Source organism: Equus caballus, chromosome 13 (assembly GCF_041296265.1).
Source record: "Equus caballus isolate H_3958 breed thoroughbred chromosome 13, TB-T2T, whole genome shotgun sequence".
Lineage (NCBI taxonomy): Eukaryota > Metazoa > Chordata > Mammalia > Perissodactyla > Equidae > Equus > Equus caballus.
Window position 1 is genome coordinate 8062540 of NC_091696.1, and position 24543 is coordinate 8087082.

At 41.7% G+C, this 24543-nt stretch overlaps 1 protein-coding gene across 2 annotated transcripts in view; it reads left to right on the top strand.

Moving 5' to 3' along the window:
* Positions 1-2928: 2928 nt before the first annotated feature.
* The window catches only part of CYP3A93 (cytochrome p450 3A93), a 32478-nt gene continuing 10863 nt past the window's right edge, over positions 2929-24543 (top strand). The window contains 9 exon segments of one of the 2 annotated variants that reach the window (NM_001190938.2): positions 3041-3111; positions 7206-7299; positions 9404-9456; positions 10046-10145; positions 15433-15546; positions 15810-15898; positions 17231-17379; positions 20672-20799; positions 21884-21950. In NM_001190938.2, the coding sequence (NP_001177867.1) occupies positions 3041-3111; positions 7206-7299; positions 9404-9456; positions 10046-10145; positions 15433-15546; positions 15810-15898; positions 17231-17379; positions 20672-20799; positions 21884-21950 (865 nt within the window). 2 annotated transcript variants of the gene reach the window in all.

The window sequence follows — 24543 nt, forward strand, 5'->3', positions numbered from 1 at the left end:
GGGGTGTTTTTCCAACACGCAGTGTCTTCCTTCAGACAGTCAGCACAACTGTTGGTATGGGAATCTCTTCATGTTAGGTGATCCCTTCTGTGGAATGAAGGCGCACAAAGATCATGCTTTCCGTTATTTCCTCTTGCAGAGCAAGGCCATTCGAACTGGGTAGCACATGGTGCTGGCTACATTTTAGTCCTAAGGAATGATTAGCCTCTCGCCCTTGATATACATCCCCACCAGCTGGACCAGGCCCTGAGGTGACTAAGGGCAGGCAGAGGGTCATATTAGGGTTAGTTACAAAATCACTGTAGCTGAGCATGCATTTTGGAGGAAGATGAATGCATATTAGTTTTCACGGAGGTTTTGTTTCCAAGAAGAAGAATGGCTTTGTGTTTAGATGAAGGAATTAAATTGTCCATAGGTATCAGATGTTGCTCCAGTCTTTCCTTCTTTGGATGTATACTGTGTACTTCTCTGGCTGGGAGCATAGAGGGCAGATCCTACCCAACAACACCCTTAGATCTTCTTGACTTGCGTCTGTCTTTGTTCCTGCTGAGACGAGGTGGGACCCTTGTTCTGGAAGACCCATGGGATAGCTGCTGTGGGAATCCCCATGGTGATAGGAACAAGAATTCTCACCAGTTTGCTCTTTCAGCCTTGGGTCTCATTAGTCCCCATAGTGGCCCTTACCAGGAAATGGCAAACATTGAATGTTGGTGTCTCAGAGCAGCAGCAGCCTTTTCAGTCTCCCCTCCTATCAGCTTATTTATACTCTGTTGTGATCAACTGCTGTTGGGAAGCCGCTTGCTGTCACTGAACCTCAGTTTCTACAACTGTAAACGGGGGGTAGTAGCATGACCCTGTTTACCACTGCCCAGGGAAGGCAAAAAAAAAGGGGCTGGGGGCTAGAAACAAAGTGGAATTCCTGGGACTTTCTACCTTCCTTTTCCTGGAGCTCTCTTTCCAGCTTCCCATGTCTGTCCTTTGTTAGTATTCCAGCTTGCAGCCACTTCTCTCCTTAATTCCCTCTCTGTAACGCTCCATTATCCCAGAGATTCCAGAGGTAATCCATGTTCTGAGCAGAGTTATGTGTCTGTCTCCATCCACTGGGATGCTGCTCCTGAAGAAGTGGACTGTATGGCTTCTAGCCCACAGCCAGCAGGATACCTATGTAAAACATTCACTCGCTTGTCCTGGGATCAATGCACAAGTGAGCAGATGTATTTGTGCATTACACTTTCCAGTGGCAGCTATGGATTTTGCCAGGTGCCTCCTTGAGTAAACTGCAACCCGAAGGTGACCAAGTGTCATGGTATAAATTTGGGGTTGCACAAGAATGTCCCAAGTAAATAAAAGGAGGCAGTGAGATACTTTACCAATGAGACATCCACCTTCTCAGGCCGCTGGCACGCAGCCCTGGGGACTTTCAGGTCGGATAATTGGAAAGAGTTGGTGAGCGGAGCGTGTCACTTTCTGCAGAAGGGCTGAAAGTCAGAAGGGATAAAGAGAGCAGGAAATCCACAAACACTGCTTAAATGTCTCTGCTTCTGTCAACTTTAGAGTTTCATTTTCCATATAACCCACCATTTCTCAGGCCAAGCAGACACAGAACCTGGGTCAGAGTGGCAGTGATGAGCTGGTGCAACTTCCAGATGCTCAGCCCTTGGATCTTTCCCATCAGGTGTGTGGTGGGGGGCTTACAGGTGACCATCACTGCTACTGCAGGCTTTCTCCTTATAGTTCCTCACCACCAATTAGAAATTCCCCCACTGGTCAAAAAGCAGGAAGCCATCTGCTCTGACCACTTTGCACCAGAGAAAAAGGTCATGTCATCTTTCTGTGGTCCTGGGTGCTACGTGTGACCCGTGGTGACATCTTTGGTGGCTAAAGTGGTTGGGGTCCTTTTGGCCATCCAAGCTGCTTTCTCCTCTTCACTCCCTTCACATCCGTTGTTCTTGGACATTGATCTTTCCAGGGAGAGAGGGCCATTCTGTGGTGAAGGATCTGTCTAACTGGCTGTCTACTGTAGGACCCTCTGAGGGGCTGGACAGGAAGCAGCATGAATTGATACCACGTGCTACAGCCATCACCACCTTGTCCATTTCCTACCTCTCCATCAGGTGCCCTCTTGACAATAGAATATGATGGACCAGCCTAAACATGCAGTGATGGTGGTCGAGTTATAGCCAGGCCCTGTTGTATTAACTATCCAGGAAGACAGTGTGGCCACCAATGAGCCACAGAGAAAGGACACGCAGGGGGCCCAGCATTTCCATCTCTACCAACTCAACTCCAATAATCTTTCTGGATGTCCCCTCTGCACAAGGCACTCTGTTAGAATATAACAGTGATTAATACCCACACTGTGCCCTTGAGAATCTCTCAGTATAATAGGGGAACTAAGTGTGAAAATCAACAATGATGCTGGAGGGCAGAGAGGACAATAATAGAATTGCGGGGGACAGAAGATGCCCAGAGGAGGAAGTGGTTATAACTGTTCAAGGAGGTTGGTGAGGAAAGACTCTAACTGAGGGGGTTCTGCCTCTGCTGGGTTTTAAAGGATGAGTAGGAGCCTTCTGGGGAGTCCAGGTGCATTTCTGGGCAGAGGAAACTGCATGGGTAAGATCTGTAGATCTAGCTTGTTGGAAGGAGTTCAAGCACTTTGGAGTGCATGCAGCCATGGAGCCAAGTGCAGATCAGAGACTGAAGGCCACTGGCTTTACTTGAGTTTCTGTAACCTTTGGGCTTACTGATAACACTGATTGAGTTGTTTATTTATTTCTCACAGAACAGGAACTCAAAGGATGTCAAACTGGGAGTTCCCATGATGCTGTGCCAGGGTGGAGATGGTACCTGCAGATGGAGCCCAGCTGGCCCTTCTACTGGCTGCAGCTCCAGCCCCACCCCCTTCCGAACATATAAATCTTCCAGCCTCAGTGACTCACTGCTTGGCTGGAAGGGAAGCTCTGTACCCACAGGCCTGGGAACAGCGGCACCGACTGCTGAAAGGAAAATCAGAGGAGAGAATCTCAGCAGGAAAGTGGCCATGGACCTGATCCCAACCTTTTCCATGGAAACCTGGGTTCTCCTGGCTACCAGCCTAGTGCTCGTCTATCTGTGAGTAACTGTCCAGGCTTGTGTCCTCTGTAACTTTGGACTTGAAATGCTAATCAGCCCCCCTTTCCCTTACCGGTTTTGAAGATTAAAAGAGTTAATGAAGGGGAAGTTGCTTACTGTTGGGTGCCACAAACACACGAGGGGTTCTTATTGATCTCATCCAGATCTGCCAAAGGAGTAACCCTCCCACTCCCAATTTCTGTGCTTAGCGGGTTTTAGTGACACTACTTGCTTCTTGGAATGACCTTCTGATTGACCACCAGTGTGGATGTGGACTAACCAAGCAGAATTTAGCAGAGACAGATTAAAAACAACAGACCCCTGGGCATTGGGGTCCTCACCCCCTTCCCAAGGTCTGAGGATCCCAGAGGCAGGAGGAAGTGGCTTGGGTTTTTGTCTCATTATCTTCGACTTCCAGGTTCTTTATCAGCTGCAGCAGAAATGTAGAAGGAATGGCCCCTGTGTCACTCAGGTGGCTCCCGCTTTCTTCCTCCCCACCACTAGGGATCATTTACACAAGGCACCTGGGGCACTCAGAGTTTGCAGGTGGGCTGGAGATTGCTCTGCCCTTCTCCTCAGACTCAGTTCTTCTCTCTTTTCTGTGCCCCTTCCCTGGGAATCCCCTTTTAAGAATCGACTTCCCTATCGTGTAATATGCAGAACTGTTTATCCCTAAATGAGAATCTTTAGAGCAGAGGAGATCTGGCAGAAATCTTCAATTTGTATTCTTCTTTTCACTTTTTCCTTCCATTCTCTGGGAGGGTTAGCATCAGTATAGAGATTTCTTTTCCCTCTGATATGATATCTGCAGGCAGCCTGCAAAGGCACGAGCCTGAAAAACCAATTTGGATTTTAAATATTTTTTCCCTTTAAGTTACAGTACAGGAGGATGAATCAAAACCATCCGGCAGAGAATTCCTTTCAGTGGTGGGATTCCTGGTATCATGGAGCAGGTTGGGAGAGGAGTTATTTTCTATGTGTGAGCAGCAAAGGGCCCTCCTTGTCTCATTTGACCTCTGTCTCAATCTCACTTTCTGAGAGTAGGAAACCATGGACACAGATGTGAGCATAGGAAATAGAATCTGGGTTTAATTCATTGAAAGAAATGTTAGGAATTATGGGTATTTTGGCAACATATTTGCTGACTGATGACATTTTAAAGTTAATTGATGTGCTTTAATTTCATTCTAGTTAATAGTAGATTTTTTCTGAGGAAGATCAGCCCTGAGCTAACATCTGCCACCAATCCTCCTCTTTTTGCTGAGGAAGACTGGCTCTGAGCTAACATCCGTGCCCATCTTCCTCCACTTCATATGTGGGACACCTGCCACAGCATGGCTTGACAAGTGGTGCATAGGTCTGCACCCAGGATCCAAACCAGCAAACCTTGGGCTGCCGAAGCGGAACATGCCACTAGGCCAGCTCCAATTCTAGATGTTTTATTTAGATGAGACTATTTCCAGTATATACTTTCTGAGAGACAAAAGAAGCCTATTGATTCAGTATTTGTGACTAGAAAAGTGCATAAATAACCTCATCTTTGTAGGATAAAGCCAAGAGTATGAATCTAGAGTCCAAATATATACTTCTATGATACAGACAGTATACATTTTTTTTTGGGTGGGAAGATTTGCCCTGCTGCCAATCCTCCTTTTTTTTCTGAGGAAGATTGGCCCTGAGCTAACATCTGTGCTCGTCTTCCTCTATTTTATATGTGGGACACCTGCCACAGCCCGGCTTGATAAGCGGTGCATAGCTCCGTCCCTGAGATCAGAACCAGCAAGCTCTGGGGCACAGAAGTGGAGCGCATGAACTTAACCACTACACCAGTGGGCCGGCCCCATGTATACATATTTTTAAACACCCCTGTTGAGCAGGTTCTTTTAATCTCTCAGTGCAGGTGAGTAAGTGGGACTATGAGCCAGTGAAGATATGAGAGTCCTCCAGGTAGGAGTCAGGAGGAAGTGGGAGAATATTCCTCACCCCTCAGAACAGAGATTCTCCTCAGTTCTGGTCCCACAGGTGGGCCCTCACAGGAGCAGAGTTAGCATCTCATCTGCTTGAAGCATGGAGATAAGGACACCATCTAAGTCACTCTGTGTGTGGTCTGCCTGGCAGTAGGACTGTCACTAGATAGTGTCACCACTGGACAAACAACAGTGTACCTTAGAGACAATGGTGCAGCCAAGAATCAGTTGCTGTAGACACCGCCCTCCTTATGCCAACGCAGTGTGAATGTAATAAAAATGATTGGCTTTATTGTGAGCCCTTCATTTGTACCACAAGCCTAATTACTCTACCACAGAGAGGGAAGCTGGAAAGAAACCTAAGAATTCACCAGCCCACCCTCTGCCGTGATTTGGAACCATGAGAGTTTAGACGCCAGCCGAGATCTTTTCTTGGGACCAATACTGCTGACACACTCACTCAATTGGTTGTCCTTGCTTTCTCATGTAACACACTGAAAGTTCAGAAGCAGAAATTGGTTTAATTGATTTGCCATGGTTGTGATGACAAAGGAAGGACCTGGGGTGGGCCTGACTCAGGCCACCCCTGTTTTGGCAGTTGGTGCACATGCTTCTACCAACTGTTCTGGACGAAGGCTCCAAATGCTCAGCTGGGCCTAGTTGACGTGCCTCTGCAGGGTCCTTCAAACAAAGGTCCTTTCCTGCAATTTTGGGGGTTTATTTTATCACATAAGATTTTCTGGATTTATACAGAATATTTGGAACTTGTACTGCCTTAAAGGCTAACTTCCAAAGAAGAGGAGACAAGGTATTAATTCAACTCTCTGGGACATTTTATGGTTACCCATTGTATGTTGCATAAGGCACGTTTTGGTATCAACAGGAAGGTACGTGAAGTTGGGAAGGCCATCAATCTTTTAGCTGAAATCTGTTGTAGGGCATGTTGAACTGATTCTAGATACCATACTTTTGAGCCATACTTTCCTAATTTGCCTCTATAGGGTTAGCCTTGTAAGCCTAGCAGCTTCGTGGTTAAAATGGTTTTCAGCTGCCTCTTCCCTCAGCCTCTTTTGTTCCTCCCCTCTGCCACCTCTCAGTAACCCTGGGGTGGGAAGACTTGCAAGGATCCAGAAGCCCTAGTTGTGAGATCCCATACATGACACATGGAAGATGAGTTGCAAGCAGCCCTGCCATAGGGAGCACCGACCTTAATGGGTTTCTGAGATGTTTGATGCGCAGAGACAGTAAACTAACTGCTTCATGACTGACCATTTGGAAAAAAAAATTGTGTACCTGGCAGGTGAGTGCCACAGGTGGGGAATCAGATGCCACGAGAGGAAGAATGGTCCGGGAGTGGATTCTTTAGTCTTGGTCCCTTTATACAGTATCATTCAGGAAAGATATGGGTCAGTCACCCTTGTCTTTAGCTCAAATCAACCACATTGCCTGACAACAGAGACTTGGGCGAGACTGAAAGATGCTCACATTTCTATGAGGCCGATGAAAGCGTTGAACACAGTCTTCATTCTATTGAAACAAGAACCCTGGCTGCTCCAAGGCCCGTCTGAAGATAGATTTAAGAAGGACCAAACCCTAAACTGGGGCCAGTGCATAGGGGAAGGAAAAGCATAAAAGTCTTCGAATAAACTGTAAGAACAATGTCACAGTGGGGTCTCGGTAACTCTTATGTTATTGAGTAGATGCAGTTATGCAAAATCCCATCAGAGCAGAAAAATTTTTTCCCCTTTCTACCTAGAATGAGATTCTCCAAGTCATGGGAAAGTCAATTTACTAAATGGACATGAATGAATTCCCTGGAAGGATTCCAGCCTGGACCTCTCAGGAGCACTCTAATTTGGAAACATTTTTCAAGTATTCATTGTAGGATGGGACCGTGGAGACTTCAGCTGCTTTTAGCTACTCATCATTCCATTTTGCGGGTCTCACAGTGGAGGAGGGAAAGGAGAGGAGGAGTGAATGTAATCACTGCCTTTGGAGTTGCTGTTATTATTTATCTCCTACATGTTAACTCCCTTTCTTGACTGTTCCAGTTCTGAGTCAGGGACGGGCCAGCCGCAGCACCTACTCCACAATCCCTGTGACCTGGCTTTCTCTTTCACCTTATAGATATGGGACCTATACACATGGACTTTTTAAGAAGCTGGGAATTCCTGGGCCAACACCTCTGCCTTTTTTTGGAAATGTTCTGTCCTACCGTAAGGTGAGTGTTGTTTGAAGTCCCTCTTTGCTTTTTATGGCTGCAAATTCCAGCTTAGATTCCTAGTAAAACTGCTCCTCTTCAGCAGGAAGTTCTGAGGCCTCACACATCCCACTAATGGCATCATAGGCCCCACCCGGCACATGGCCAGGTTTACCCCAGGGATCTCTTGTCAGCTGTCAGGAGTCTCATGTTTTGCCTCAGTACGACAGCCCAGTTCTCTGGCTTATTCAGCACAGGACTTGATGTTCCAACTTGTGAGCATTGTGAAGAGGGTGTTCTTTCTTCCAGATGCAGATTCCTAGGAAGGCACAGTTGTACTGAGTATTAGGAGAAAAGAATGAAGGGAGTTCCCAGTAGCTCATTCAGCTGTGTACACTAGAGTCAGACTCCCCTGTTTGAGCTTAAGCTCTGGGCAGCTTTTTTTCTTTTCCTTCCTCCTGGGTGGTTTATTTTTGCTGAGGAAGATTAGACCTGAGCTAACATCTGTTGTCAATCTTCCTCTTTTTGTATGTGAGCCACCACCACAGCATGGCCACCGACAGACGAGTGGTGTAGTTCTGCCCCCAGGAACCAAACCCAGGCGATCACAGTGGAGTGCCCTGAACTTAACCATTAAGCCACTGGTGTTGGTGCCCTCCCGGGTAGTTTTAAAACTTCAGTTTACTAGTCAGTGCCAGTATTCACCATCAGGTGTTTGCACATACTTGAATTCTCTCAAGAACTGCTAAACCCTGCAGTTATACCCACTGCTCTATTCCACCTTTGCTACCCATGGTAACTTTTGGGATTTGGGAGATGGAACAAGAGCTTCCTGCTTCACGTCTCTTCCTTCAAAGGAGGCTCCCTATGGATAAGTCTGAATAGAGAGTGGATATAACTGAGACAAGGTGGTGCTTGTGTATTGACATTAAATTTTTAACTACTTATTGAGTTGTATGGTTTTTTTTTTTTGAACAAATGCAGACTCACTTTTATAAAACCACTAGAAGGGAGATGATTTGACAGCATTATTAAAAATTTAATATAAGTGAACGGATTATAGTAGGTGATGCCTGGACTCTGAGCTTTGGTGGAGCCTTTGTGGTTCATCCAGCTGTGATGCCTCTCCCAGGGCCTGGCCACTGGATGGAAGGTTCCAAGCTCAGGTCCAGAAGGCCAGCAGGCAGAACCATGCATGCAGGCTGCCCTCCGCCTCAGATTTCCTTTCCTGCAGACCTGAGGCTTGCTTCTCAGATCCCAATTCTCCCACCAGGGGCCTTCAGTGTCTAAGTCCTGCCGAAGAACTTTCACATATTTTTCTCTAGAAAAGCAATAATTTCCTTTCTACATTTTGCAGATTAACTCCTTAGCAGATGCATCCCAAGACCCACATTTCTGGGACCTTTCTTTGCATTGTCAAAGCATCATAACTGAAACTTAGTGAGGAGGAGATTTTTTGTTTAAGTTACAGAGTTGAAATCTCAGAGCAAGTGTTTTAATTTCCTCTGTCCTTTGTGGAGTGATGGCTTCTCCCATCCTTTCCATGGTGAGCTGGAAAACTGGAAGGCAAGTCTGCTTTGTCATTGATTCATTCACTCACTCACTTTTTCACTTAACAAACATGGCTTAGTCTTATTTAAATCTGCTAGTCTAAAAAAGGCCCCTGGTGACTTAAACTTCCTAATTCTGCTAGAGTTCTAGAGAGGGCTCATGAGATAAATGAAAAGGTTGCTTAATAGGAGATCAAAGTGTGTGCAGGCCATTCTCGCTTTCCCTCAGCTTCAGTTTTCTCACATGTCCATTGAGGTAATAAGTCAGAGGGTTATTTGATTTCAGAGACAACACATGCACCAGTGGAAACACTTAAGAGGACTTACTTAATATTCATAGACATGGATAAGTCATTTAGTGTCTATGATACTTGGAGAAAATTCAAAATTAAATTCTCCTTGTCAAATAGCTCCTTTATTTTCCCTCCTTTCCCCTAAGACGCCTTTCCAATAAGAGCTTCCCTTCAATGAAAGACAGTAAGACTGATTTTATGGGATTTGAGTCATTTTTGTTCCAATTATAGGTATGGTTCAATACATTTAGATTAGCAATCTAATTTTGTTTCTCCCTGCAGGGTATTTCGAATTTTGACAGGAAATGTTTTAAAAAGTATGGGAAAATGTGGGGGTGAGTATTCTGGAAACTTCCATTGGATAGACTTGTTGTTATGATGATGGCCTCACCGTGTGTAAGACAGTCTCAGTCCAGAGCCACTTTTAGCAATTTTAGAAATAGGGGAATGAAATCATTCATAATCCTACTATCACTTTTTGAGCATTCCAAATCTTTATCCATTTGTAGACACCTTTTCACATATTTGTGATCAGTAAATCTACAATTTTCATCTAATTATATGTCATACGCATTTGTCATGTTTTTGATACATCTTCAAAATTATAACTTTTCATGACTGGGTGGACTTTCCTTAATTAATCATTGTTTTGTTCTAGAAAATTTAAATTGCCTTCAATTATTCACTAACCTGCCTTTATTTTTATAATGAAATATTTTAAATGCGGAAAAAATTATGGGGAATTGTACAGGGAATACCCACGTACACACCACCTAGACTTAGCAAATATTCTAATATTATTTCCAACCGTGATCTCTAGGGTTATGGATTATGTGACATAAGGATGAAAGTCTGGACTCCCAGGTGTGGCTCCAGCTCTAGAATCTGGCTTATTAAATTTATTCAGCTCTGTTTTCCCAACAGGGTTTATGATGGTAGAAGGCCTGTGTTGGCTATCACAGACCCAGACATGATCAAAACAGTACTAGTGAAAGAATGTTATTCTGTCTTCACAAACCGGCGGGTAGGCATTAATTTCTTTTAATTTAAAATTTTATTTATTACATTTTTATTTAGAAATAATTATAGGTTCACAGGAAAAGGGGAGGTGCCATGTCATGTGCCCTTCATCCTGCTTTCCCCATTGGTAATAACTTGCGTAGCTATAGCACAGTATCAAAGCAGGAAATTGACATTGGTACTATCCACTGAGCTTATTCAGGTTTCATCAGTTTTCTGTGCGCTCATTTGTGTGTGTATGTGTTGCTCTATGAAAATTTATCATGTATGTAGATTTTTGTAACAACACCACAATCAAGGTACAGAACTGTTCCATCACCACAAGGCTCCCTCTTACTTCTCTTTTATTGTCACAGTGTGTAGCTTGTATTTTCCTATTCTCAGGTCTTTTGCTGGGCTAACAGTTTTTTCTGATGAGGCCAATTTATTAATTTTTCCTTTTATGTGTTGTGACTTTGGCGTCAAGTCTGGAAACTTCACCTAGCCCTAGGTCCCAAAGATTTTCTCCTATTTTTTCCCCAAACATTATATAATTTTATGTTTTACCTTTAAGTCCTTAATCCATTTTGTGTCAATTTTTGTGTAAGGTGTGAAGTTTAGGTCAAGGTTCATTTTTTTGCCTATGGATGTCTAATTGCTCCAGCACCATTTGTGGAAAGTCTATCTTTCCTCCATTGAATAGCTTTTGCACCACTGTCAAGAATCGGTTGGACCTATTTGTGTGTATCTATTTCCCATTCTCTGTTCTGTTCAATGATCTATAGGTTTATCCCTCCACCAGTACCACACAGTATTGATTACTGTACCTATGGAGTAAATCTTAACATTGTGTAGAATGCTTCTTGTCATTTATTTTTTTTTCAGAATTGTGTTAGCTATCCTAGGTCATTTGCTTTTCCATACAAATTTAGAATAAGCTTATCTATGTTTACAAAAAAAAATTGCTGAGGTTTTCATAATATCTAAAGATCAATTTGGGGAAAATCCGTATCTTTACTAGGTTAAGACTTTCAATCCATGAACACAGTATACCTCTCCATTTATTTAGATTTCCTTTGATTCCTTTCATCAACATTTTGTAGTTCTCAACGTAGAGATTCCATACATGATTTGTTAAATTTAGATGTAAAGTATTTCATTTTCTTTGGAGTGATTGTTAATGGTATTATGTTTTTAAAGTATTTTCACAAATCCGTTGTTATTATATAGAAATGTGGTTGATTTTTGTGTGTTGATCTTGCATCCTACATCCTTGCTAAGCTGATTTATTAGTTATAGAAGGTTTTCTTTTTATGTTCCTTGAGATTTTCTACATTGAAATTATGCCATCCAAAAATTGGGACACTTCTATTTTTTCTTTTGAATCTATATGCCTTTTCTGTCTTTTTCTTGCCTTACTTCACCAGCTAGGACTTCCAGTATAATGTTGAATAAGAATAGTGAGAGTGGATATTTTCCCTTTCTCATTATATTGGGAGGAAGAATTTATTCATTCACCATTTAAAAATTTTTACTTACTTATTTTGGACAAATAAAAAATGTATACGTTTAAGATGTACAGTATGATGTTTTGATATATGAATACATTGTGAAACGATTACCACAAATGAATTACCATATCCATCACCTCTCATAGTTACCTTTTCTCGTGTGTGTGGTAAGAACACTTAAGATCTACTCTCTCAGCAAATTTAAAGTATACAGTACAGTATTGTTAACTATAGTCACCATGCTGTACATTGGATCTCCAGAACTGACTTATCTGATAACCAAATGTTTTTACCCTTTGAACAATACTTCCCCTTCCCGCCGACCCCCAGCCTCTGAACCATCATTGTACTCTCTGTTACCATCAGTTTGACTTTTCGTTTTTAGACTCCACCTATGAGTGAGACCGTGTGATATTGGTCCTTCTGTGTCTGACTTAATTTTCTTAGTACGTTGTCCTCTAGGTTTATCCATGTTGTCACAAATGGAAGGGTGTTTTTTTTTTTAAGCCTGAATAATATTCCACTGTATATTCACCGTATATTCCACTGTATATAGACATATATATACACACATATTTATATATACAGATATGCACACACGCACACATATATATATATACACACATATTTTCTTTATCCATTCATCTGTCCATTTACATTTAAAGTAGTCATTGATTGAAAGGACTCATTATTGACATTTTGTTAATCTGGGTGCTTTGCAGATCCTCTGTTCCTTCTTTCTCTCTTCTTCCCTTTTTCCTTTCTGAGTTGACGCTTTTCTATAATGGTGTGCTTTGGTTCCTTTCTCTTTACCCATGCCATCGCTACGATAGGTTTTTACTTCGTGTTTACCATGAGGCTTCCATAAAACGCCTTAAAGATTTAACAGTCTAATTTAGGCTGATAACAATCTAACTTTGTTCTTACTCAGAAATTCAGTGCTTTTACTCCCCCTGACATTTTATGTTTTTGATGTCACCATTTACGTCTTTTTATATTGTGCATCCATTAACAAATTACTTTAGCTATAGTCATCTTTAATTCTTCTCTGTTAACATTTGCCCTAGAGTTCTAAGTGATTTGCACACCACCATTACGATATTACTGTGTTCTGAATTTGACCATATATTTGTATCTACCAGTGAGCTTTATGCTTTCACGTTACTAGTTAAGGTCCTTTCTTTTTAGCTTGAAGAACTCCCTTTAGCGTTTCTTCTGAGACAGGTCTGGTGGTGATGAACTCTTTCTGCTTTTGTTTGTCTGGAAATGCCTTTATTGCTCCCACATTTTTGAAGGGTCACTTTTCCAGGTAGAGTATTGTTGGTTGCCAGATTTTTTCTTTCAGCGCTCTGAATACATCATTTTATTCTCTCCTGACTTTCACGGTTTCTGCTGAGAAATCCACTGATACCCTTGTTGGGGTTCTTTTGTAGCTCTTATTGCATTTCTTAGTTTAGTCTTTGTATTCTTCAGCTATAAAATTTCTTCTTTTTTTGGTTCTTTTTTATGTTTTATATCTCTTTGTTGAACTTGTCATTTTTTTGGGTAATTTTTTTCTGATTTTGTTAAGCTGGTTTATATATGTTGTCTTGTAGCTCTCTGAGCTTCTTTAGAACAATTATTTCAAATTCTTTGTCATGCAATTTTGGGTCTCCATTTCTTTGGGGTCAGTTACTGGAAGTTGATTGTGTTCTTTGTGGTGTTACTTTTCCCTGAATCTTTGTGATCCCTGCAGACTTGCAATGGTGTCTGTGCATTTGAAGAAGCAGTTACCTCTTCTAGACTTTATGAACTAACTTTAGTAAGCAAAGACCTTCACTTGTGGTTTGGGGTACACTGTAGTGTGTTGTGGTTGTCACTCTGTTGGTGCTTGGTGCCAAGTATGGGGGTGTGTGGTGGCTCCATGTTCAGGCAGCCATGGCTGGCTCAGGCAGCGGGGGTTCACAATATCCTCAACTGCATTATCCTTGGCAGCAAGAGCTATGAAGTTTCCAGAGTGGCTTCAAAGGCTGTTGAGGTCTTCAGCAGCACCTCTTGCTCCAGCAGCAAGGGACTGAGAGGCAGCAGTGGTTGCCAGAGTTGGTGGTATGTGCACACTCGTCTGGGGGAGCTGATTGCAGGCACATGTACTGCCTTGGGGACTAGTGACTGGAGTTGAGGCTGGCAGTGCGCAGGTGTGTGGCTGCAGGGGTTAGCTGTGGGCACACATGGCAGTGCAGTCCACTGACAGGAGTCAAGACAGGCTCCAGGCACCTGAACAGCTATGGAGGCCTGGGCTATTGTCATGCACACGCCTTGGCATGGAGAGTGGGGCTGGCTGCTGGTGCGGATCCCAGGGCTCTGGGAGTCACTGGTGGCACTGGCTAAAGCATCTTTGGTAGGAGAGGAGTGGGACAGGACAGGACTCAGGCAGCTGGAGTCTGCGAATGTGAAAACCTGTGGGGCTGTCGGCGCCCAAATCTGCAGGGTGTCTGCAGCATCTATGCTGGCTGTTGGTTTCCTCAGCAGCAAAGGCTTCTGGAGTCTTCTGCAGAATAGGCCAGAGAGAACCATAGTCACTCCCACCACATTGCTGTCACTGGCAATCTCTGCCCTTCTTTGTTCCTAGCTGTCTTAAGACGTGTCAGCTATGCCACTCTCTAGGTGTGGTGAAACCAAAGCAGATCATTTGCGCAGTGCCCTGAAAGGCTGGGGAAACTGATCACTTACCTGCTGTCCTATTCCCAGCAAGTAGAACTTTCTCAGGCTGCGGAGTGCCCTCTTGGCCCTAGCAGTGCTGGCCTGGGGGATCAGATGACTCCGGGAAAATGAAACTATTCTCCTTACCCATTTTGCACAGTTATTCTCAGGGTTTTTTTGCTCCGCTGCGTTGCTGAAGCATCTTGATTGGACTAATGAACTCTCCTAGATCTATTTTCATTTGTGGGTAGCTGTCTAGTTGTTGTTCTTGGAGGGTTGATGGAGGCTGGGGTCTTCTACTTGGCCATCTTGGTGAGGTCACTCCAGTCTTTCATCATTAAGGGTGATGTTAGCTGTAGGATTTTTTGTAGATGCTCCCTATGAAGTTGAAGAAATTTCCCTCTCTTCCTAGTTTTCGAGTTTTTATGGTGAATGGGTCTTGGAGGTATCCATTTAAAAACAAAATATAGTTTTGGAAGATGAAAGGAAGTCTTCAGCAGGTTGGCTTGGTTGGCAGTCTCAAGCTGAGAAATAGAATGATCTCTTTCTTTTCCTTTCTATCCCTAGCAGAAAAATGTAACGGAAAGGGATTTCCATGTGATCGTATCATTTCTTCGGAATAGCAAATAGATTATTAGTCTTTTAAGTATTAACTATTTTTTTAAAAAAATCACCATTTTTGGACATCCCTTTTCCAGGTTACTTTTGCTTTAGTTATATCTAAAGGCAAAACTGGTCTGAGGCAACACAGATATTGGCAAGGCTACCTGGCTATCTGTCACCAATCCCTTTGTATTCCGAGCAGCTTGGAGGATGTATTATGTCTTGTTCTTCTCATTCTCCTGGAAGAACAGTTTCCCTACCACATGGGTCATTTGCATTCAAAAGGAGATTGGAATATAAAGTGTGGAAACCACATCAGTGGCTGAATGCCTCCTCCACACTTACAGGAACCTAGACATTTGGGATAAATATATATTAAGCATCAATCATAGGGTCTGCTACTAAGTAGACAGTCACTAAATATTTGTTGAAAATTTATGCCAATTTTACAAATTTTCCACAGTTGTTGAGACATCCAAAACTCATGTAGGGCAAAATGTCTTTTGCTTTTGAGTCTAGCCTTTTCGTCCAGTGGGATTTATGAAAAGCGCCATCTCTCTGTCTGAGGATGAGGAATGGAAGAGAATACGAACGTTGCTGTCTCCAACCTTCACCAGTGGAAAGCTCAAGGAGGTGAGAAATTAAGAGGACTTTTAAATAGAAACGTAAAGAATGCATCTGGCATCAGGTAGAAAATAAGGTCATAGTCCCTTTTTAAGGAGTATTTTGCTGAATTTGAGCCTCCTAAAAATGCTGTTTTATCTTTATGTTCTAGAGGAGACATTATAAGAGTCATTATAAAATGTCACTTACTACTCCATGCTTGTGAAAGCAAGGCCCTTCTAAGACTGGAGTCTCTGCATTTAACTTCAGGTGGTGTTGTATTTTGTATTTAGATGTTCCCAATCATTGGCCAGTATGGAGATGTGTTGGTGAGGAACCTGAGGAAGGAAGCAGAGAAAGGCAAACCCGTCACCTTGAAAGAGTAAGTAGGAGTGCACCTGCTGGGATACTGACCTTGGTCACGAGATCCTCCAGCTGCCTGACACGGAGCTGAAATTCCCACAGTTGAGTCACTCTAGTGACCAAACAGAAGTAGGTGTGTGTTTTTACAACTCCAACGAGTCACCCAAGAAGATGTGGCTCACCCAAAAAAGCAGCACAACTAGGAGAGAAATCTTCTTCTGTGTGCATGAGCCAGGATTAATTGATCTGCTTAATTGTCACCTTGGATATTCTGGAAGACAAAAATACATAGTTTAGAGAGAAGACACAAGATCATATCAAAGATTTGAGAGTAAAGGGTATAGAATGGTGAGAGAGAAAGGCATTTGGTACGTATTGGTGGTCATGGGTGGGGCAGGACAGTTCCAATGTGAAACTTGGAACGCTTAAACCCCTTCACGATTTTGCTGGGCATACCAGCAAAATACTAAATACAAAGTCTTACCACCACTTCTCTTTCCTTCAGTCTCAGAGGAAAGAAGGCCCTGTACAGGCTTCGAGTGGGGTGATCATATCATGTATTGTCTAAAGTGGGATATTTTTAATTATTCAGGAACTACAGTTGTAAACTTGGATTGTCCTTGGAAAAATGGGGACTTATGATCACTTAGCTGTGGGATCACCTAAATCAATGTTGGAATGATTTATTATTATTATGTTTTTAACTAGCAACATTCTTAGTTCTTAGATTTACCATGATGAGCACTCAGGACAATGTGAGGTTACTGGAGTTGAGGAAGAGTGGGTCATTCAGGGGCCTTTGCAGGGGTGTAGAAAAGGAGGGATGACATTCCTGGCAACTCAGAACAGGGTGATGCTGTTCTGTAATACGCTAAAGAGGAATCAGCTTTGAGCATAGATACTGTGGTGAGGCAAGTTCCAGATCAATGTCATCTTTCTTGACTCTCCTGGGAAGAGTTAATTATTCCACCCTTTGTCCTGCTCCAACACAGTGCTTATAAAGGCACTATTGCCCATACTGAAAACATACTCCTGTAACTTGCCTATTATGGGTTTCTATTCCTGTATGACTCAGCTCTTTGAGCTCAGAGGTGGGTCTAACTTGCCTTAGTGTCCCCATCATCCCTAGCACAGGGCCAGCTGCATCATTGGAACCTGATAAACACCTCATGGGTGAGTGTGAGGTAACATAGGCTCTTCAGATGATCCAACAGAAGGTTCTGAAGGTGTGTGGCTCTTTACCTGTCTTGTCTGGGCATATGAATTTACATGCACTTCTTGCTGCTTGTGTTGGATAAGGAGAGTAAAGAGGTGCTGATTTTAATTTTTCATGTCTTTCTTTTTCACTCAGCATCTTTGGGGCCTACAGCATGGATGTGATTACTAGCACATCATTTGGAGTAAACATCGATTCCCTCAACAACCCGCAGGATCCCTTTGTGGAAAATAGCAACAAGCTCTTAAGATTTGATTTCCTCAATCCACTCATTCTTTTAATGGGTATGTGGACCAGTATTTTTCTTTTCCTTCCTACCTTGTTTCCTTCCTTCTTCCCACCCTCCCTCCTTTTTCCCCTTCCTTCCTGTTTTCCTTCTTTCTGTAACAGCTTTACTGAGATATGATTCAAATACCATATATTTCACCCATTTAAAACGTACAGTTCAGTTGCTTTTACAACCTAGGCATCCATGCACAGATGAATGGATAAAGTAAATGTGTTATAAATATGCAATGAAATACTATTCAGCCATAAAAAGGATGGAAATCCTGCCATTGCAACAAAGTGGATGAACCCTGAGGGCGATAAGCTAAGTGAAATAAGTCAGACAGAGAAAGGCAAATACTGTATGATTTCACTTATATGTGGAATCTGAAGGAAAAAACCAAACAACTAGAGATAAGATATCCTACCTGTCTTTACCACAGGCAGGGGTTGGGGTGGGGGAAATGGAGGAAGGTGGTCAAAAGGTACAAACTTTCAATTATAAGATAAATAAGTACTGAGGATGGAATGTATGGCATAATGTCTATAGCTAACACTGCCGCATGGTATAGTTTTAAGTTGCTAAGAATAGATCCTAATAGTTCTCATCACAAGGGAAATTTCTTTTTTGTGGATATAGGAGGTGATGGATGTTAATGAAACTTACTGTACTAGTCTTTTCACAATATATGTATATCAAGTTATTGTGCAGTATTCATAAACTTATATGATACTGTATGTCAATTATATTGAATGCAACTGAAAAAAAGATTTTTATTACATTCACATATATATTCAATCATCACTACAGCCAATTGTTAGAACATTTTTGTCAAGAGAGACCCTGTGCATTTTAACTACCACCTCCCACCTCCCTTAGACCTAAGCAACCGCCAATATACTTTCGGTCTGTCTATATTTACCTAGCTTGGACAGTTCATATAGATGGAACCATACAATATGTGGTCTTTTGTGGCTGGCTTTCTTCATTTAGCATAGTGTTTTCAAGGTTCCCATGCTGAAACATATTTCAGTACTTCATTTCTTTTTATGGTCATATAGTTCCCTAGGGTTTCCATGAAGAAGATCATGTTATCTGGCAATAGAGTTTTACTTCTTCATTTCCTATGTGGATACCTTTTACTTCTTTTTCTTGCCTAATTGCCCAGGGTAGAACCTCTAGTTCAATGTTGAATAGAAGTGGTGAGGGAGGCATCCTTGCGTCGCTCTTAATCTTAGGGTAGAGCATGCAGTCTTCCCCTCTAAAGTACAGTGTTAGCTATGTTGTTTTGTGGATGCCCTTTATCACGTTGAGGAAATTCCCTTCTACTCTCAGGTGGCTGAAGTTTTTTAACACAGAAGGGTGTTGGATTTTGTGAAATGCTTTTTCTGCATCTATTGAGATGATCATGTGGTTTTTGTTTTTTATTCTGTTTATATGGTGAATTGCACAACTTTGCACTCCTGCAATAAACTCCACTTGGTTTTGGTGTGTACTTCTTTTTATATTTTGTTGAATTCAGTTTTCTAGAATTTTTTTGAGGATTTGTGCTTATGAAATGTTGTTCATAAGATATATTGGTGTGTAGTTTACTTTTCTTATGATACGTTTGTCTGGTTGTAGTACAAGTGTCACAGTGACCTTGCAGAATGAGTTTGGGTGTATTCCCTGCTGTTCTATTTTTTGGAAGAGGTTGTGAAAAATTGGTGTTAATTCATTTTTAAATATTTGGTATAATTCCCCATTAAACCATTTGGATCTGAGCTCTTCTTTGTGATTGGCTTCTTGATTACTAACTCAATCTTTTGACTTGTTATTTGTCTATGAAGATTGTCTTTTTTTAATTGAGATCACATTGGTTTATAACTTTAGATAAATTTCAGGTGTGCATCCTTATATTTTGACTTCTGTATAGAGTGCTTTGTGTTCACCACCAAAAGTCTAGATGCCGTCCGTGACCATACACAAGCACCCCCTTTACCTCTTTTACCTTCCCCTCACCCCATTCTGGTAACACTACAGAGTGTATTTCTTTTTGAGTCAGTTCCTGTAGTTTGCGTCTTTCTAGGAAATTTTCTATTTCACCTAAGTTATTTAATTTATTGGTGTACAATTGTTCATAGTATTCCTTTGTAGTTCTTTTTATTTTATTTATTTTTTGCTGAGGAAGATTAGCTCTCAGCTAATACCTGTTGCCAGTCTCCTTCTTTCTTTTTGCTTGAGGAAGATTAGCCCTGAGCTAATCTGTGCTAATCTTCCTCCACTTTATATGTGGTTGGCTGCCACAGCATGGCTGAGGAGTGGTGTAGATCCACACTGGGGATCCGAACCTGTGAACCCATGTCGCTGAAGTGGAGCAAGCCCCACTTAAGCCCACTGCCATGGGGCTGGCCCCCCTCTTTTTATTTTTTTAATGTCAGTAGTAATGTCCCCTCTTTCATTCGTGATGCTCATAAGTTGAATCTTCACTCCTTTTTTCTTGGTCAATCTAGCTAAAGGTCTTTTCAAAGAATCAGCTTTTGGTTTCATTGATTTTTTTCTACTGTGTTTTATTCTCTATTTCCTTAGTTTTTACTCTTACCTTTATTGTTTCCTTTCTTCTGCTTGCCATAGTTTTTGTTTGCTTTTCTTTTTTCAGTGTGTTAAGGTGGAAAGTTAAGTTATTGGTTTGAGGTATTTGTTCTCTTTAAATGTAGAAATTTGTAGCCATAAAGTTTTCCCTCTGAGCACTGCTTTTGCTACATCCCGTAAGTTTTGGTATATTGTGTCTTTATTTTTATTTATCTCCAAGTAATTTCTATTACCCTTTTAATTTCTTCTTTGACCCATTGGTTATTTAGGAGTGCAATGTTCCATTGCCACATATTTGTGAGTTTCCCAATTTTCTTTCTGTTATTGATTTCTGATTTCATTTCATTGGGGTTAGAAGGCAGCTTGTCTTATTGCTATCCTAAGTCATATTTCTTGAACTGCATGGGTAATTAAAGCAGCAGACTATGGTCTGGATCACCCAAGGAGACTGTAGTGCAATGATAAAAGGCTGAGAACTCCAGCAATTTAATCCTGTTCCTTGAGTCACTCCAAACATGCAAAGAGCCACGGACCTCACTGCTATAGTGATGGCCCCTAAGTGTGGTGTTGCTCTTGTTCAGCCATTTGCTTGGAACTCTGAGCAAAGGTGATAGAGGGAATGGCTCCTCGTTGAGACTTCTGGTGTCTTTTACTCTTCTGATTGTTAGAGGAAATTATAATTGTCTCCAGGTAAAATTTACATTTTTATGTGCTTTCTTTTTTCTTTTCCCCTATAGTACTCTTTCCGTTTCTTCAGCCAATTTTTGAAGTATTAAATATCTCTCTGTTTCCAAAAAGTGCTATTGATTTTTTCACAAAATCTGTAAAAAGGATGAAAGAGAGTCGCCTCAAAGATAAAGACAAGGTAAAATGTGGGGTGGTTACATGAGGGTGTTCAGTTTTCATAATTTATTGAGCTGTACGCATGTGATTTGTGTAGTTCATTGTAAGTTTTTTCAGGTGGCAGAGATCTCTAGGGTTTAGAGCAGGAGACTTCTAACATTTCGGGGAAATGAAGCAGGAGAAAATTGGGGAGGGAGATAAGAAAGTGAGTCAGAGGACAATGTTTAAACCTTAATAATAGGGATGACTATTATTCTGTCACTGCGTGAATATTGTTGAGACAAAACTTTACCGCTTCCCTTCAATAAATTGTCAAAGGATAAAAATTTCTATTTAAAAATTACTTTACTTGGTATTATAATTCCCCCAGATCTCAGATTGGCAAAGAATCATTTCTATTCTAAGCCTCTTATTTTACACATTCCCCAATGGAAGCCCCCATCAGGTTACTTGTAGTGTAGAGTCTGTGTTAAATTGGTGACCTCTCCTGGTCTGGAGTGTGCAGGAGTATTCTTTGACATTGAGGCTGCAAGTTGGCTCACCCAGCTTTGCCTTCATGAGGCCTGGAGAGCAGCACTAGAATGTCTGCAGGTCAGGTAGACAGGGCTGGGTACTCCCAGTAACTTACTGAAGATTGTGTAGAGTTCTGGGAGTTTGGGACATTTGAAGACGTTCAGAGGAAAGCTGCTGATGAACTCTGCAAATGTCAGGGGATTAATATATGTGGCCATTCATTAAAAATTAAGGCTGGAGACAAAAAAATGGAATTGAAGTCAGGAACTTCCTTCTGAGCAAGTAGGCATGACAGGAGAGGGAGCAGGCAACTCTTTGGCTGAGAAAGTGTGTTCAAAAGCCAGAAATACTGAAGATCAGAGAGAGGGAGAGACAAAAAACTGTTGGGCATGAAGGCTGGATATCTCTTAGGGAGACGTCTTGCTGTCCCAGATTTGTAGCTGGTGGTTCTGTTCACTGGTGACTCAGGCAACACTAGTTAGACTTCTGGACTTAAAGGGGTCATATTTTCAGGAAAGCGGATAAGCACTCCTGATTTATTTCTGACTTCAGATATGACTGTCTGTCATTGAAATGTCTCTCCCTCCTTCCAGCACCGAGTTGATTTTCTTCAGCTGATGATTAACTCTCAGAATTCCAAAGAACTGGACACCCATAAAGGTAACCAAAGAGTCTTCAGAGGGCCAACATGGGAAAGCTCAGAGGGAGCAGATGCTTCTGAAAATGTGCAGGAAGCTTTTCCAGACAAATGAGAATTTAAGCCAAATGGAAGAAAGACGCACTTTCAGATATAAATGGTAGCCAGAGGCACTTTCTAGAAACATGCAGGCACAATTGTTTTCAAAGCTTGAGAGAACCATAACAAGTATTCCACGTCCCAAAGACAATCAGTAGTCTGTTGATCCCCTACATCAGAGCCTCTGGGGATCTTGTTTCCACGTCAATTCTCAGGCCTTATCCAGGCCCACTGAATCAGAACCTCCACCTGGCAATTTGCATCAAGGTTTCATTACAGAAGACAATTACCCCAGTGTTGGTGACTTTAACTTAGAGGATTGTTTAAAGTTGTGTTCACTAGTTTAATCTATTGTAAAGTTTTATTTTTCCCTTTGTATTAGCAAGCAACTTGTGAAGGAGGCCTCTGAGACCGTGTCAACATTCTGTCCCTCTTCAAATGTCTCCTACTACTTTTATCATCCATTGATGGTTCTAGATTGAAGTCATTATTACTATGACAGTTGCCAAATGATGACTTTCCAATTTCATCATTTCTTCTACCTTCATGAGTTGATGTTCCATTGTAAGGAGAGCTTTCCATTCTCTTTCATTTATTTATTTGTTTATATATTTGTATCAATCAGATCTCATATATTACTAATTTACTCTCTTATAGCATTCCTTATTTTGATGCTCAAATTCTCTCAGGTTTGTCAACGGGAAGCCCTTTCAAGTGGATTCCTGTGTCCTTATTTTCTTCTTCTTTTTTTTAATTTTATTTTTTCAATAGACTTATTTAGAGCAGTTTTAGATTCCCAGCAATATTGAGTGGAAGATACAGAGATTTCCAATATACTCCCTTCCCCCAACTATGCACAGTCTCCCTCACTGTCGAAATCCCTACCAGACTGGTACATTTGTCACAATCAATGAACCTGCATTGACAGATTATCACCCAAAGTCCATAGTTTTCTTTAGGGTTCACTCTTGCTGTTGTACTTTGTATGGGTTTGAACAAATGTATAATGTTGTGCATCCACCATTATAATATACAGAGTATTCTGTATCATTTCACATATTATTTTCCGAACACTTCCTTGCTTTGGAAGATATTCTGCGTTTCTCTTCTATTCCCCCAACCAGCCCTGGAATCAACCAATTCCCCAAGGAGCTCTGGTTCTTTGTAATGAGAAATGGTATTTAAAAACTGAAATCTGGGATCTAGGAGTGCCCATTGCTACTAGGGTTTCTTTCCTTCTAGATCCTCTCAGTGGACAAAGCTAAGAACACCAAATATATTTGCACAGAATTGATAAACTTAAATATTTCTATATCGACACCTAACCAGTGGTCTAAACATGCTCTGTATCTCTCTTTCTCTAAAAGGGCTCTGATTTATAATTTACTTCCTTGACACGAATACTCCCATGTAGTTTATTTCAAGTACCAATCATTCGACAACCATCTCACAGAATTCCTGAATATTTAATGTTGCTTCTTGGGGCTGGCCTGGTGGCATTAGTGGTTAATACCACGTGCTCTGCTTCAGTGGCCTGGGGTTTACAGGTTCAGATCCCGGATGTGGACCTATGCACCATTCATCAAGCCGTGCTGTGGCAGCGACCCATATACAAAGTAGAGGTAGATTGGCACAGATGTTAGCTCAGGGACAATCCTCATAAGCAAAAAGAGGAATATCATCAACAGATGTTAGCTCAGGGCCAAACTTCCTCACCCAAAAAAACCCCCCCAAAAAAATTGTTTCTGAAGAGCAGGGCTAATCTGAGTCTAGCACACCACTATTAATGTATCCATGTCTATGTCTATGTCTATGTCTATGTCTATCTATCTATCTAACTGCATGGTCCAATACAACTTTCTGTGATGAAGGTAATATTCGGTATCTGCCCTGTTCAATGCAGTAAGCACTAGACACATGTGGCTATTGAATACTTGGGATGTGGCCACTGAATCGTATATTGTATTTAAATTTAAGTGATTAAAATTTAAATTTAAATAGCCACATGTGGCTACCATATTGTTCATCACAGCTCTAAACTTTGAGTATCATGAGGTTCATGCTAACCAGGGGGGAGCACTTGGCAGTTGAATTTACCTACAGCAGCATCAGAGAAATCATCATTGGGAAGTCAGAACTCTGTAGATCTTTCTTAAACTTGTTTTCTAGTGTTTTAGTTGTGAATCTTATGGTTGGAGCAGGTAGTAACCATGTTTATTTCAGCACTCTAAGTATCTATATGTTCTAATCTACTCCCAAGCAAATAGATTAGAGTATGACCATGCTTAGTTTCTTCTAGGAGAAATTCAAAATGGAGGCTAACTTATAAACACAAGGGTTCTTTGCTGACCCTGCAGGAGGGCAAAGAAAGGCTGCATGTGCTGAGGAAGATGATATTCAGGCGATGATCAAACAAGCATTGCTGTTCCACTCACTGGAACCTATTTTTCTACATTTCATGCTGGCCAATGCCCTCTACTGACATATTCTTTTTTCTGCTGTTTAGATGCCTCTGAT